Below are 13,776 nucleotides of genomic sequence, written 5' to 3'. Positions count from 1 at the left end.
CCCTGATCTTTTCCCATCTGCAGCTACACAATTCCGTTGTTTAAATCCTACACATATACACTAAGGTTGCTGCGCCCGTTTATGATCCAATCAGCAACCAGCTATCCTTAACAACTCTTTTACTCACTGAGCCCATCACATAAGTACCCAAACTACACTATGTATAACTAGCTCTTCACATGGGTCATCAGGTAGACTCCTCCCCTTGTCTGCGTTTTGCTAAATTAAGCCCTCGACACCTCCAAGCTAGCTTTACAGCCCTACCATACCCTTAACCACTGACTACTGTAAATCCACACTAGCGGTGATTAAGTGTGTATCTTGCCTCACTGGCTAAATAAATAAATAAATAAATAACATTGATCGTTACTAGACATAGCACAAAAGTAAGGAAATTTGTGTTTGGTAGAATTTCTCTATGTTGTAACAATGCTTCTTGGCAATAAATCTTATATTGTTGGAAAGCCTGTTAATTTCCCTTTTAAATGGTGCCACATTTGTATGGAACATGCATTTGTGGGATGAGCAGTAGAGCTGAATATGTGAGTTGTACTTATGAAAAATTTGCCAAATCCTCTCTGCCAACGCCAAACAGCTTATTTTTTGTGTGATGGTGTGGGATCTCCCTTACTGGAAAAACGAGGCTTGCCATCATTGGAGGCAATCTCAATGCAGAGCAATATCAAGATCAAATTCAGCAACCAGTAGCAATCCCATATCTCCACAGTCTAGGACCGAACTCTATCCTCAAAGATGACAACGCTCACTCCAACAGAGCGGGGTTTATCAGAGACTACCTCCGGAATTCAGGAGTGGAGAGGAAGGAATGGCCTGCCAACTCCTGACTTTAACCCCACTGAACACTTGTGGAATCAGCTTGGGCGTTCAGTTTGTGCCAGAGTGACCAACACAACCACGCTGGCTGACTTGTGACAAATGCTGGTTGAAGAATGGAATGCCGTCCCACAGCAGGGTGTGACCAGTATGAGGAGGTGCCAGACTGTTGTGACAGGTTATGGTTCTTCCACATGCTACTGAGGCTCCTGTTTGTTAAATGAATAAATTGTTAAATTGCCAATATGTCTTGTTTCTTCAAATTTCAATCATCCAGTCACCACACACCAAACAAGTCAATGGCAAAATAAACTGTTTGGCATTGGCAGAGAGGATTTGGCAAATTTTTCATGGGCGCAACCCACATACTAAGCTCTACTGCCCATCCCACAAATGCATGTTCCTTACGAATGTGGCACCATTGCAAAGGGAAATTAGCAGGCTTTTCAATTGTATAAGATTTATTGTCAAGAAGCATTGTTACAATAAAGAAATAATCTACCAAACACAATTTTCTATATTAATATTTCTAATAATATTAGAAATATCCAGATATTGTGAATATACACAATGACATTCAGTGTTTAAACAAACACAACTTTATGAATTAAACTCTGCACTTTGGGATATTATATTTGTACTACACCTTCTGTAATATCAATTGCAGATTCTTGATAATCTGACAATTAAAAAATGCCATAGGACATTGCCCCAAAGTTCATGTTTCCACATATTCATCCTGTCACTTGCAATATTCACAGGGCCATAAGAAAAATTCCACAGTAGAATTTCTTCATCTGTGGAATATCATTACTCTGTTATATTGTGTCTTCAGTGAGCCTTTCAGATTTTTCAGACACTTTGATTATAAAGAGATAATGCCAGATGAATTAAACCAAATAAGCTATTTGCCTACATTGTATTACATCTAATGCTATGTATACAGGGCCATTACAAAATAATTCTACAGTAAATATTAATAGTCTCTTATATTGTATCTTCAGTGAGCCTTTCAGATTCTTGAGACACTTTGAAAATAAGAGATAATGTTAATTATTTAATTATGTTAATTAATTTAGCCAAATAAGCAATTTCTCCAGACATTTTATCATGTCCAATGCAATGTATATAGACACTTTGAAAATAGAGAGACAATATCCGCGGAAAGAAGCTAAACGTGTAGTTTTCCACAGTATGGAAGTTGTGTTCGTATTTTGCCATCTAGCGGACACAGAATGCAACTAGTGCACCATTTAAGAAACAGAACATCCTAATAAGAAACTGGCGAGTAAGTAGCCAACTTCAGCGTCGTGGTTCGATTGGAGACAGAATCGGTTGCTTATCCTTTGTATGCCGGATGTGTAAAAAATGTGAATTTTTTTAACTCGTATTTTAGCATCTGAATTTGGCCTATCGAATTTGAGCAACTTCAAAATATATTGTTTTAATTTTTTTAATCTGAATTTATTAACCTTAAATAATAACAGGGAAAGCGTGTTCTTGAAAATTCATGAGTTCAATTCAAGAGCAATTATATTCAGATGCATAATTGCAAAGCAAAATTTTCAGAGGTGGAAATCTGAAGACTTAAATTTGAAAGCAACAAAATTCAGATACATAAATTCAGTGTAAAAAAATCCAATGCTAGAAATTCAAAGGTGGTAATATTTCAAAGTCTGATGAGACATATTTGCTTCCAGTACCTGTATGAGTGTGTGAGCTATGCTATGCCAAAAAGAGCTCTCAGAGATTGTACGATCAAAAATTGTTAATTTACATAAATCTGGAAATGGATTTCCAACACTTTAGTAATTCAGTCTATAGTAAGGTAAAATACAAATCAAGAATATTTGGTACTGTGGCTACTAAACTACCTCAAGACCACAACAAATACACATCAATGAGGTAAAGGAAAAACCCAGAGTGACAGCCAAAGATTTGATGGCATCATTGGTAAAGGGTAAAATCTGTGTTTAAGAGTGTAAACTTTGAACAAGCAAGGTATATGTGGCAGGACACCTTGAAGAAGCCGCTGCTTAATATAAAGAACATTGCTGTATGCCTGAAGTTTGCGAAAGAGCACACTGACACTTCACAATGATACTGGCAAAATGTCTTGTGGACAGATGAACTAAGACTGAGCTATTTGGAAAGAACACAGCGCTACATCTGGTATAAAAAAAAATCACCATGAAAACATCATGGCGGCACGGTGGCACAGCAGGTAGTGTCACACAGCTCCAGAGAGGTGTGGGTTCGATTCCCGCTCCAGGTGACTGTCTGTGAGGAGTTTGGTGTGTTCTCCCCGTGTCCGTGTGGGTTTCCTCCGGGTGATTAATTACCAAGCAAAATATTCAGAGGTGGAAATCTGAAGACTTAAATTCAAAATTCAAATGCATAATTTCAGTGCAAAAAATTCAGTGCTACAAAGCATATTGCAGAGGCATGTGTAAAAGTCAACAGGTACACTAAACAAAATTAGCATCAAAAAGCCTTTTTAAAGTGCAGCATTTTATGTTCTCTTGTGGCATAACCCAGTGTCTAATCAAATCACACTTGTAATAATTTACATATCTGCCCAATACATAACAGTATGCAGCACATAGAGATTTGCAGCATCCTGGGTGCACTATTTTTTTCAATGAATGTATATTGAGTGTATTTATCACATTATACCAAGCTATTAAAAATAAGGAAATTATTTTAAATCAAAATGTTAATTTGAGGGTGGCATGATGGCACAGCATGTAGAGTCGCAGTCACACAGCTCCAGGGACTTGGAGGTTGTGGGTATAAGTCCCAATCTGGGTGACTGTCTGTGAGGTGTTTGGTGCATTCTCCCAGAGTATGCATTTATTTCCTCCCATGGTCTAAAAACAGACCTTGGTACGTGGTTTGGTGATTCAAAAGTGTGTGTGTGTGTTTCGCCCTGTGTAGGAGTAATGCCCCCTCCAGGGTTTGTTCCCGCCTTGTGCCCAATGATAATGGGTAGGCTCAATCCACCGTGACCCTGAACTGGATAAGCGGTTACAGACGATGAATGAATGAATATTAATTTGAGCTAGCTCAATTTTCAAATCATGTGTTGTTATTTATCACATATACTTTATTATTAACATTGTCTAAAACAGTGGTGTCAAACCAAATCCACGGAGTGCCGTGTGGGTGCGGGTGTTCTTTTCAACCACGCAAAAGCCCCACACTACTGAAAGTCAAGATCTATTGATTATATCCAATGATTAAAAACAGGTGGAATGAGGTGTGGCTTCTGCATGGTTGGAAAGAAAACCTGCACCCACACGGCCCTCCGTGGATTTGGTTTGACACCCCTGGTCTAAAAGGTTCTGAAGAAATGAAATTAAACAGAACTACCAAACTCACAATCTAGAACACTATAATCAGTGTTTCACCTTCAGTACTGAAAAAGTGCTTGGTTTCTTTGTGGGGGAAAAAAGGAAAGAAATAATGACTTTACAAATCGCAAAAGCATTATTGGTCAGAAATCAATTAAATAATTCTGGCAGATTACTCAGCTCTAGCAAGTGACAATTGTTGACAGATATATAATGTTGGGGGCAAACTTGATAAAAAACTTGTTTCGCCCCTCAAAAAAATCTTTCTTTCTTCCTAAATTTGCTGTTGCTCAATTTCCATCCCTGTTGATTTTCCTTAGTGTCTTCTTTTATTCATTTTCATCGTACGTTTCCCTTATACATTCACCACCGTGGACTGTCAATTTCTTAATTGACATACAACCAGAACTGGTATGAATCGTTAGACTTTAAATGTAATCTGTGGACAGAAACTTGAGAAAAACTCCATCCTTAATCATTTGTGTATGGATTTATGTCTGCGAAGAGCACTTGGGTCTGCAAAGGATTTCGGGCAGATATCGCAGGCATATGGTTTCACACCTCTGTGGATATTCTGGTGGAAATTCATGCTTGCTTTTCGAGTGAAACTCTTTCCACACTGAGGACAAGTATAGGGCCTCAGGCTAGCATGTGTTTTAATGTGTTCTCTCAGTCTTCGCTCTGAAGACAATCTTTTTCCACAGAGATTACAAATAAGGGAACTTCCTGTCTGCCCCTCAGGATTATGGGGAACTGAAGCAGTCACAGTTCCATCAATCTGAATAAATGTACATTGTACATCTGGTGTCTGTTGCAAGTAAGTATCATAAAGCTGCTGTTCTTTCTCTTGTTCTCTGTCTCCTGCCTCTCCATTAGAATTAGCATATGGTATATATTGAGTGTTCTTGTTCTGCCCCTCCACAGCAAGCGAATTCTCCATTCCTTCTTCATAGTCTGTAAGACTACAGTTGTTCCAGTCAGGCTGTATATTGTGAATAATTGTAGTATTCTTTTCTGATTCAGCCTTGAGTTCCAGACTAAGATCAGAAAGCTGAGCATTTCTTTCAGTAACTACAGATCCAATAACTGCAACTTCATCACTGAACACACCTAAAGAAATCAAAGAAAAAAAAGCACAAAGAACATATGGTTATTCGTAAAATTTTAGACTAAAACATTTAATAATAAACAAATACATGTTAACTTCTCCCAAACATTATTAGATAAGTCCATAGGACCTTACCATCCACCCTATTCTCCAAATTCTGAGAAACAGACAACTCCATCAGCTCCTCTTTAACTCCCACTGATGCAGGGCTCTGTTTCTGCTGCTCCACAAACAGAAAAAAAAATCTTCAGTTTGGTGAGGTTTCTCAAATAATTACCACTAAATTCTGGCTAGTCCTGTAAACATTATTACATAAACATCTGAGCACAATTATTTTCAACATTTCTTAGCTTTCCCAAACAATGTAGTGTGAATCATGCATTTTCTTTGGTTGGGGTGAAGCAAAAGCATTCAAATAAAATAAATTATTAATTAATGCTACAACGTTCACTAAAGTAACAAATGTTCTACAAAGATAAACTAGTAGTAGTTGTATAATATACCACTGAAGCTTGGCCCTCATTTTTATGCACATAGCATCATGCCCAAGTTGCTCAAATTCCAACTTTGAGCTACATTCTCAATTAAATAAACTTATGGAATTTTTTTTAAAATTGCTGCTATCTTATCCATTATTAAACAAAAAAACTGTTTTAAACCCCACGTTTTGGTATATGGACTTTTACCCCAAATGTTTCCGGTTCCTCCAAATTATAAGGTCATTATTCAGAGAGAACAAATAGGGTCCAATTATTTTCCTACATCCACGCTGACACTGTTTTGCACCAAACAGACATCATTAAACAGACTAATTAACAAAAAATACCGTAAACATACTAGCCAGTCTGAATAGCTGGTATTGCCATCTAGTAACAATTTTAATTGTGGCAAACAGTAATAGGCAAAATGATAGGTTTAAAAAAAGTTACTACAGGGTGCACCAGTTTTCAAAAATCCAATTAATTTCTTTTATTTGAAAATTAAGCTTAGCCACAGTATTCCTAATAAGTGTATGATGCTGACTAAAGAATGACTGACAACTGTGGTAGTCTAATTGAGCACAGGCTCTCACTGGTAGCGGCTACATATCAAAAGTTTGCATGTAATATAATGTTAATCAGAAATGTTTATAAGCAATTAACTGGCTGTAATTTCATGATTATGACAGGCTTGTTTGTGAACCATTTTGTGTAAAGCAGGCATTATCTGTAAGAATACACATGCTGTTTAAGATGACTTTATTTTACATTCACATTCATTAAAGTCCTTTAGTAAATAATATTAATTTTTGGGCAACTACATTGAAAGTAGGCCTAATGAAGGAGTCACGTGGGTATGGGTCGATCAAATATGTACCCTAAATGTATATATTACCTGTTTACCACAGGTGACGATTCCAGTATCAATGCCCCTTTCAGCAGCCTTTTGCTTGCAGTCTGAAGAAAGAATAAACAACTTCACAATTTAGAACACTTTACATTAAAACCACTGCCAGGTGAAATGAGTGTTATGGTCAATTTATACTATATAGATCTCAAATATTGTATTTGAAAAACTTGATTTTGTATAAAAGTATAGGAAGCCTGTTATAGACTGATACAGCCAGTTTGCTAAATGCTGTATATGTTCACCTTCTTCTTCATAAGGATTTGATTAATCATACCTCCAATTTGTGTGAATGTTATGTGAATCCATTAAAATTGTCAGCAAACATGCTGAAGTTTGAATCCATGTTTTTGAACACAACAAACAAATCTCTCCCAATCAAGAATGAGCTTGTAGTGTCTGCTTGTCATGGAAGCTGGCAACATGATTTTGATATATTGCATCCTTGTCAAAATTATACAAATCCAATTTCCAGAAATGTTGCAAAATTTTGTAAAATACAATAAAAACTTGATTATGATTTGTTCATATTTATTTAACTGACAAAAGTACAAAGAAAATTATTCCAATATTTTCAGTGAACAACATGATTTTATTTTGTATGTATGAATACACTCAAAAAGGTAGGGACAGATGCATTTAACAATTTGGGAACATTTTAAAAGTTGTGCAAGTATAATGTTTGTGTATTCTTGTTTGATACAAGACTTGTGTTGCTCTGAGCACACCGTTGCTTGATTCTCCTCTTCATGATGCACCATGAGCAAACATGCTAGTCAAGCAAACACACAGTGTCTACAAAGCATATCATATATAGAATGATGACTGGCATTATCTTGCTGAAATAAGCATGGATTCCCCCAGAAAAGACACTGTCTTGATTGCAACATGTCTCTCTAAAAATCCAATGTTTGCCTGTTCATAAATGTAATCTTCACACATATGCAAGCCACCCATGATGTGGTCACTGATGCATTCCCTATACAATTAGAGATGTTGACATTTGCACCTATTGCTGATAATAATGGATTCTTCTGTCAGTAGCATGGAAAATCACAGTGTGTTTTTGCTGTGTTTTGGACCATCTGAGCTTGGGTCCAGATAGCTGATTAGTATTATTGCATAGAATTGATGCATGACTTTCTCCTTGCATAACGGACTTTCCTTGTTGCACTGGCAGACAGTTTTTCAGTTTTTTTTTTTTTTACTTTTTTTTACAAAACACAATCACACAAAACACTGGAAATCATTTCTCCATCCTTGAGGGAATAAGGGCATTATTGTGAGGGCTAGAGAACTGCGTCAACGGATTTCCAAAACAGCATGTCTTGTGGGGTGTTCCCAGAAAGCACTGTATTACCTATCAGACATTGTCCAAGCAAGGACAAACAAGGAACCAGCAACAGGTTAATGGGCACCCAAGACTCATTTATTGGCATGGGGAGCAAAGACTAGCCCTTTTTGTCTGATGCCACAGTAGAGCTAGTCTACTGCCTATGACTCCTTACCACTGCCAAAAGGTCAAGTGGTTGGGCTTATAAGCATCAGAATTGGATAACGGAGGAAGGCATCCTGGTCTGATGAATCACGCTTTCTTGTTCATGATATGAGCATCCAGAAGAGGCAGTGTGATGCAGTAGGTAATGCTGGGATCACACTACATGATATTTATGCCTTTTACCATGGTCATGTCAGATTATCAATAACTGCTGCGCCATAATTTTTCTATAATATTTTGGTCGGGAGACAACATTACAGGTGTGTGATGATGGTCATGTTCTTGCATAAGTTCATGAGTGTAGGGGAGTAACGGAATACATGCAATGTTGTTATGCATTTAAAATACAAAATATAAGTAACTGCACGGTGGCGCAGCACATAGTGTCGCAGTCACACAGCTCCAGGGACCTGGAGGTTGTGGGTTCAATTCCTGCTCCAGGTGACTGTCTGTGAGGAGTTGGTGTGTTCTCCCCATGTCCGTGTGGGTTTCCTCTGGTAGGTGGATTGGCAACTCAAAAGTGTCCGTAGGTGTGAATGTGTGTGTGTGTCTGTGTTGCCCTGTGAAGGACTGGCGCCCCCTCCAGGGTGTATTCCCACCTTGCGACCTTGAACTGGATAAGCGGTTACAGATAATGAATGAATGAATGTATGCTGTTACAGTGAATGAGTTCTCCACTACAGCATTCACTGCTGAAGTATTCAAAAATATACACTCTACACAATTCTGACTTTTGTAATGGAATATGTCACAGAATACATTTTAGGGCATATATTTTGTATTCGGTAATAGAATATACTTTAAAAGTATCCCTCCCAACACTGTTCATAAATCAATGTGGAGACTCAAGAAACTGTCAATCTTGGCTATGGAAGTGATGTGTTTGATATGGTGGTTTGGTGCTGTGAAATATTAATAAAAAAGGGGGGAGGAAATATGTTTGAGAACCTCAAACATGCAGGGATATTGTTACCACAATTCAACAAATCTTTCCTCAGTTTCATTGTTCCACCTTACAGCAGCAGTGTTCCTCTTCCTCTTTTCTTCATTTTTACATGTTTGTCTGAGTGCTCTGTCCTCACATTAGTCATTGTCCAGAATAATGTCAAACTAGGCAGAAAAATACAAAAAAACTGGCAAACTAGATTATATTGTGTGTCGTGGGGCATCCCACAAGAAACACTACTGTTCTTTGATTATCTCACCCCACATGGCCCATTTTTCATTCCAGACATTCATATTCATGTCAGAAGCTGGTCATTTGTTGGATATGACAAAATTGTCAGTAAACATGTGTAGTTTGAACCCAGCATAATGTTTTGATGGAAAATCTGGGAAAAAACCTACCTAAGCATTGCCACAAACCTAGTACACCACTACCTGAAAATGTTGGCCTCTTTTAGCATGATAATGCTACCTCTCTAGAAGAGATCTGTTGCCAACATCTTGGTGCCAGATTCCACAGGACATCGTCAGTGTCAGCGTTCTTCACTTCCACATTTTATTAAACTTCCTATGTATAAATTGTTGCCCTGTCTAATTGGCTGTGATAGCCTTTCTCACGTAGCATACGTTATGAGTGTTTCAGTTAGTAGGTGGGCTTTTTAAATTATAGAAATTAAGAGTTTCTGGATATTAGTTATAATGTATAAAGTAATTAGCTACAAAGGTTAGTGTTATCACAAAACTTATCAGGACCATTAAAAATGTAGTATATTGGTCCTTTAAACAACATTCAATCTTACAAAACTGACCGTGTGACCTTTTAATTCCATCCTGTACACTTCTGATGTCTCTCTCGCTGTTATTCGAGGGAACTGTGCCTGTATCCGCTAAACTCTTTTGCTCCGCTCGGAAACTCTGCAGCTGTCGTCTCAGTTCCTCATTTTCAGTTGAACATCTCTCTATTTCTCTTTGTAAAGACGCGAAGACGCTGTCAGCAAGAGCACAAATGTCCACAGCTGCTGTTTTAAGCAGTACGTCAAGAATCGAAGTCAGCTGGACGTGAAAATAGGAATCTGCCATTTCTATAAAGCCAGCTGAAACGTCACTACTTCACTCCTCTGCGTGTAATTTACTCCCGAGCTCTTTGTTTTTAGACGAAAGAACATTAACGGACGTAACTCGTCGGTGACCGTAAGGGAACTTTTCAAATTAAAAGCCCCAAGCGTTAAAATTAGTCAAAGGTCTCCCTTGGTCATTAATAAAACCCCAGTAACTAATGTCTGTTCTACTTCTGTCGGGGGATTTAATAGCTGTAAATCTACATTTTGACCTTCATTGTGTAGTTCTGTCTCGAACACACCCCTCTGCTAATCAACTGCAGCTTGAGTGTGCTGATTCTTTAGGTTTATGACATAAGTAATCCTAGAGGCCTGATTCCACCTTATATATATATATAAACAGAGAACACGCTTTCCATTGGTCGCCACCTTTATTTAGACAATCAGCAGCCAGAATTATCTGTCCATTTTTCAGTGCTGCAGCACTGAATGGAGTCACAATGGAGTCACAGTCCTTCCTACAGGGAGTTGTTTTACAGTGGTGCTCAGGTCAGTGGTGAAACATTTGGGAACTACAGCTCTGCTTTCAAAACTACTTTTTAGAAATAATGTTAGCACCGTGTCCTGGAATCCTTAACTCTATGACATTTTGACTGGACATATATTAAATATGATAATGTAATGAGGATGAGACTTAAGATCCAATTGTAATTAATTAACAATTTAAAATAATAGTTGTACAGTATTTACCAAATACATGGACAGATTCCAGAAGGCAGCATCTCCTTGTGTCTTTGCTTAATCTGTACCTTCATTCATTCATTATCTGTAACCGCTTATAGAGTTCAGGATCGTAGTGGGTCCAGAGCCTACCTGGAATCATTGGGCGCAAGGCAGAAATACACCCTGGAGGGGGCGCCAGTCCTTCACAGGGCAACATAGACACACAGATACACATTCACACCTACGGACACTTTTTGAGTCAGCTACCAACGTGTGTTTTTGGACTGTGGAAAACCGAAGCACCCGGAGGAAACCCACGCGGACATGGGTGAACACAAGGACACGAGAACACCAACTCCTCACAGACAGTCACCCGGAGCGGGAATCGAACCCACAACCTCCAACCTCCAACGTGCTGCGCCACCGTGCCGTTTGTCAAAAGAAATTTGCGGTCAACAAGATAAAGCTTAGCCACCCGAATCATTATCTCTAGTGACAGGCCTGTCCTCACAGTTTTAAAGTGGGCTCTAGAATGTTATGTTGAAATCATTTCCATCAACACAAAACTGTACTGGCACACTGAGAAACAGTCTCATGAGTTCCTGGACCACACAGTTTTGTTTATTTGGAAGAGACCTCAAACAATTATCAGCATGCAGTTGTGGAACCAAAAGCTTAGGATCTCTGTTTGCTAAAAACCTTTGTAGTCTGTATATATAATAAGCTAAAAATATGTTTATTATCATATTTATTTGTATAATACATAACATTTAAAAGTACATTATTTTATTGTTTTTGCAAAAATTAAAAATAGTTGTCAGCATGCATTTTAAATACATAGTGTCAGCATGTGTTTACATGTTTTCATTTAAAATTTGTTATATTGATTATTTTAGATAATTTTCTAATGATAAAATTAATATATGTAGATTTTTTTGTCCATGACTGATGTAAAACGCTTACTTTTAGAGTTTGAATTATAATGCCCTATATTACACATATTAAGGTATTTCTGTTATGCATTTATTAGTGTTTTTTTTTACATTTTAATGCATTATGTATAGTAGCTAACTGTTTTCTTATTTTTAAGTGTTTTTGTCATGCTGAAAAAAATCTTTGTTCTGTGTTTATTCTGTTATTAAAAATATTTTTGAAACTTACAAATATGTTGAATTTGTGAATTTTCTTCACTAAATTAATACATACCCAGTAAACTAGGAACGTCCCTGGACGTTCAAAATAGGTCTAAAAGTAGTCTGTCCGTCAAAGACATATTTTAAACGTCAATGGACGTCCAAAATCCATCTTAATAAGTTAGTTAAGTGGTGACCAATCGATAACGTCAGTGGACGTCCAAAACGCGTTTTATACAAGTAATTTATTTCGGGACCAATTAATAACGTCAATGGACGTCCAAAATACGTCTAATAGTCGTCTTTTCAATGTCTGTGTTTGGACGTCTTTTCAACTTTCATTTTCAACCTTAAGAGACCGTTGATTAGACGGCAGTCATTACGTTATTTCAACGTTGAATCAACGGCTTATTGTTTACTGGGTAAGCATTGGGTCTTTGTCTTATTAAATTGACTGATTTTATTTTAAGGCACACGACACTAGAAGCCCTGATCATTTAACAACCGTGATTGCCCCATTATGATTTTATCTACTTACAACTCTATTAGACAGTCAAATTAGTCACAGAGAAACTGTTACTGAAAATAATGATCGATAGATGGCCCTCACTCTAAATCTCTGAGAACATCCAGTTCATAATATATAGCTAATACAATTTAGCACTAATTACAAAATCTCTTTCTTATGCAGTTTCCTCGTAGAAGAACAATAACATTGCCAGTGGCAAGGTTTATCATTACTAATGATGCACTAAAGTTGTGATTAATTCAGAGTTCAGAACCCAAAGACTTATAATAATGTCACTGAAACTCTATACTTTTTTATACGTTATGTATACATTAAGCATATGCATTATATCATACTCAAAAAATAACAAAATAGAATAAAATAAAATTATGTCTCTTGAATATGTTTAGAATGGACTTGTCTGTTTTTTCTTTAAACCATAACAAAAAATGTTGATTTGTGAGCTCATTCTAAAACTGTGAGGAGAGGAACCTCCACAACAACCTCCACCTAAGCCTCAATCCCAATGATGTGTGAGCTCACTCTAAAACTGTAAGGAGAGGAACCGCCACTGCAACCACTATTTCCGCCTCACACCCGCCACGTAAAGAACTCTTTCATTCATTATCTGTATCTGTATTCATTCTCTACCCAGTTCAGGGTCACTGTAGGTCCAGAGCCTACCTGGAATCATTGGACGCAAGGCAGGAATTCACCCTGAGGGGGCGCCAGTCCTTCACAGGACTGCAGGTACTCAAACGTTGAAATTATTTAATATGCCTGTGATAGATTAAAATAAAGTAGTTTATTATCCTTAAGGTGGTCAACACACAAAAGTACAGAGCACTATGTGAATGTGAACAAAAAAGGTGTTTTCATAGAGTTTATATAGATGGTTTATACATCAAAAGCATACTTACAGTTATCAGAGAGGTAGACCTGAGTGCTTGCGATAAATGTGCTGAGAACTGCTCCAGTGGCATACAAGAACAATGGCAGGACCGCGTGGTGCTTGTGTCTGTTTGCGAGAGAAAAACAGCCGAATGTGACATGTGTGACAGTATAAATGTACTGTTGTAGGAAACAATTTTTTTACTTTGTATTAGTGGACAAATATCCTAAAATGATGATTAGTTAAAATTAGAAAGTATAATTATAGATTCATTGTATGAAATCTTGTATCTTATATGTACTCATATGAATGATTAACCAGTATTTACCCATGTAGTA

At 37.4% G+C, this 13,776-nt stretch overlaps 1 protein-coding gene across 3 annotated transcripts; it reads right to left on the bottom strand.

Annotated features, from left to right (window-relative positions):
- Positions 1–1,321: 1,321 nt before the first annotated feature.
- LOC136671287 (zinc finger protein 84-like) lies at positions 1,322–13,314 on the bottom strand. 3 transcript variants are annotated; one of them, XM_066646949.1, is made up of 4 exons: positions 13,231–13,314; positions 6,670–6,731; positions 5,431–5,515; positions 1,322–5,297 (listed from the first exon to the last, which is right to left on the bottom strand). In XM_066646949.1, the coding sequence occupies exons 1-4, from the start codon at positions 13,238–13,240 to the stop codon at positions 4,663–4,665; spliced, it is 792 nt and encodes a 263-aa protein (XP_066503046.1). In that variant the 5' UTR covers positions 13,241–13,314; the 3' UTR covers positions 1,322–4,662. The 3 variants fall into 3 exon arrangements, with proteins under 3 accessions (XP_066503046.1, XP_066503044.1, XP_066503045.1); XM_066646947.1 differs by lacking the exon at positions 13,231–13,314 and adding an exon at positions 9,934–10,269; XM_066646948.1 differs by lacking the exon at positions 13,231–13,314 and adding an exon at positions 9,942–10,269.
- Between the last annotated feature and the right edge of the window lie 462 nt (positions 13,315–13,776).

Source organism: Hoplias malabaricus, chromosome 16 (assembly GCF_029633855.1).
Source record: "Hoplias malabaricus isolate fHopMal1 chromosome 16, fHopMal1.hap1, whole genome shotgun sequence".
NCBI lineage: Eukaryota > Metazoa > Chordata > Actinopteri > Characiformes > Erythrinidae > Hoplias > Hoplias malabaricus.
Note: the sequence above shows the minus strand (reverse complement) of the source record. Positions and strands in the feature narration are given on the sequence as shown.

Excerpts from the sequence above, each read along its gene's own strand:
- LOC136671287 (XM_066646947.1), bottom strand. The coding sequence starts at position 10,204 with ATGGCAGATTCCTATTTTCACGTCCAGCTGACTTCGATTCTTGACGTA. Across the intron at positions 6,732-9,933 it reads TGGAATTAAAAGGTCACACG|ACTGCAAGCAAAAGGCTGCT; the intron begins GTCAGTTTTGTA and ends TTCTTTCTTCAG. Across the intron at positions 5,516-6,669 it reads TCGTCACCTGTGGTAAACAG|CAGAAACAGAGCCCTGCATC; the intron begins GTAATATATACA and ends TTTGTGGAGCAG.